At 32.4% G+C, this 2,680-nt stretch overlaps 1 protein-coding gene across 1 annotated transcript; it reads right to left on the bottom strand.

Moving 5' to 3' along the window:
* Positions 1-512: 512 nt before the first annotated feature.
* On the bottom strand, positions 513-1,013 carry Kpol_205p1 (Tkp5 protein; the record flags this gene model as incomplete). Its single annotated transcript, XM_001642108.1, has 1 exon — positions 513-1,013. One exon carries the CDS (start codon positions 1,011-1,013, stop codon positions 513-515), a length of 501 nt encoding a protein of 166 aa, XP_001642158.1.
* Positions 1,014-2,680: the final 1,667 nt, after the last annotated feature.

Below are 2,680 nucleotides of genomic sequence, written 5' to 3'. Positions count from 1 at the left end.
GCCATTTCACCCGGAGTCACCGGTGTGAGATATATAGCAAAGAAACGCAAACGGTTTTTCAAAAGGTGGGGTCTAAATTTTATAACCTCCAATTTCGAGAATTTTTTTATTCCCCCTCCTCTCTTTTTAGGGCGTTTTTAAATTGTTTTAGATTTAATCCGCATTTTACCTGGGAGGTTCGGCTGCAAAATTTTTTTTGGTGAATATAATTTGGTGGTGGGAATTTTTTTGGGAACAAGAAGTTGTGGAGAAACCTTGAGGTTGGTTTTTTCATTCTCTACCATTTTTTTATTTAAGAAAGAATAGTAGTTTTGATCCAAAAAATCATAAATTTTTGTTTAATTTTGGGGATATGCCCTTAACCACAGGGCAGGGATGGGTTCTGTAGTTTTTGGTGTTAAGCACTACCGGCAGATTAATAGCAGGTTCGTCGAAAAATTTATTGATGTCAAGTTCATCACTACAGTGGAACATGGTGTTGACAAATTTTATTGCCCAGTTTCCTTTTTCATTTAAGGTTGGGAGGAGGCGGAGTTGACTTCAGAAAAAATAGGCATGGTGGACTTAACACATTTCCTACCATACTTCTTTTTTAAGTACTCTAAAAGTAACAATCCTGTTGGACCAGATCTTTTAGTCATCAGGAAGGAGTTTCTAATCTTTTTCTCAATATCTTTAGAAACATTCTTTTTGATAAGAGAAACAAGATTAGTGTCTAAGATTATTTTCATAGACTTGATTTGAATATCAGGTAATCCATATTCAATTCTAACGGATTGAATATCTCCAGTTTCAACATATTCTGACCAAATGTGACTGGCTTCACCAACTACTTGCATAAAGTAATGATACCACATATCATAGTTTTGGACACCAAGTAGTTCAATGGGAATAAGGTCGGTTGCATTGGCAGGGCTCATAACCTGTTTGCGCAGGTTCGAAACCAGGACGGCACCTATTTCTTGAGATTGGAATAGGTGAGTGTTATTGGACTGTTGATCAGGGTGGGACATGGTTGTACTGGAGTGATAGTGGATATATTAACTGAGATCTAAGGTATAAGTACAATTATACGTTAGTTGTTTATTCAAGCTCTTGGTTTTTTATAAATTCTAAATATAGTATACAAAATATAAAATATAATTTAGTTCATAAAGTGAACATTAGAAAAGAGAAAATATTTTCTAGAAACTTGAAATCTGGTCTGCTTATATACCTTTTGAAAACTAACAGTTACCCTGAATGTGTTCCTGTCAGCAAAGTATATCTTTCAGACATAGGGTTAGATCTGGATAACTTAAGATTGTCATCTACTGATTCCCAGAATCCAACAAAGAGTTATAATAAAATAAGTTGAATTATACAAGTTAATTATATGAATAGATGTAAATTGATATAATGCTATTGAAAGTATATTAAATGAATTAGTTCTGTGACAGAAAAATGGAAATGAGAATGGTAGAAACTGATATTATTCTGGTTTGAATTTCTGTTAGAGGGATCTTAAAATCTTATGAGGTGGGAATATATATAATTTAGTGTGTTTTAAATTATATATGATAATAATATAAGGTAGTTTAATATCCAGGTGTCGAAATAGATACAACAGTATAATGATAGATACAGTATTATAATGATAGATCAGTTATTATAACTTGTAGTAGTACCAATATTAGAATGTGAGTAGGAAGATTGGGATAATTATTTGTGTCGATTCAGATTATTGGGATAATTGATTGTGTTCATTTAGATTATTGAAATAAAATAAGATAGTTAATTATTATTAGGGTGGGATATATGAGTTTAAGGCAAATGTGAATATTAGATTGTGACAGTGGGGATAAGAGGAGATAGAGTTGAGATGGTAAAAAATTACAACCAGATATGAATTTACAAGAATCGAATTATGTAAATTAGATTTTAAGTTGAGCAATTAGAGTTACTATTACATTTTTAATTTCATCTATATCCCATAGTTAAGGCGAGATTTTTATATTTTGGGCAGAATTGCATACTATGGGAAGATATTTTATTTTGCTCTTAAGGCTGGATAGAGTAAATATGCGTAGGGAAGTATTAGATAGTATTTTTCTCGGTTTGGTATTATTTTTTAGAATTGATCTGGGTTGGGCGACATGGATGAGAGTTGGTTATGGTTTTTAGGAAACGTGATATGGAACAGATTTTCGCGGGTCGGTGTTGTTTGTTAGAAAACGTGACATGGAAACAGGTTTTTCCGGGTCGGTCTTGTTTTTCAGGAAAGGTATTTAGTGCGCGACGGTGTATATAATAAGGATGGTTAAAAAGGATAATGTTTAAGATAGTGGTAGTTAAAGTGATGGTAATAAAAGTGATGGTTGAAGTTAAGTAGAGGTAATGAAATTTGACCACAAAGGTAAAGTGAACATGGAGATTAAGATTATTGAATAAAATATATTCTTAACAATAAAAGTTGGTCTAATTCATTAAACAGATGGTTAGACACATTAATCATTAGTGACAGTATTATAAAAGATGAACCAGTTGAGATGGTGAAAATCTAAGACCAGATATGAAATCACAAGCATTGAATTATTAATATCAGATATTAGCTTCAACAATTGGAGTTAGTTTAGGTGCTAATTGATGGGGCCTTAACTGCTGAGGTAAGGTCGTACAAAGTGATCAGATTATTGAATAA

The sequence above is a fragment of the Vanderwaltozyma polyspora genome, genomic scaffold (genome assembly GCF_000150035.1).
Source record: "Vanderwaltozyma polyspora DSM 70294 KpolScaffold205 genomic scaffold, whole genome shotgun sequence".
Classification (NCBI taxonomy): Eukaryota; Fungi; Ascomycota; class Saccharomycetes; order Saccharomycetales; family Saccharomycetaceae; genus Vanderwaltozyma; species Vanderwaltozyma polyspora.
Note: the sequence above shows the minus strand (reverse complement) of the source record. Positions and strands in the feature narration are given on the sequence as shown.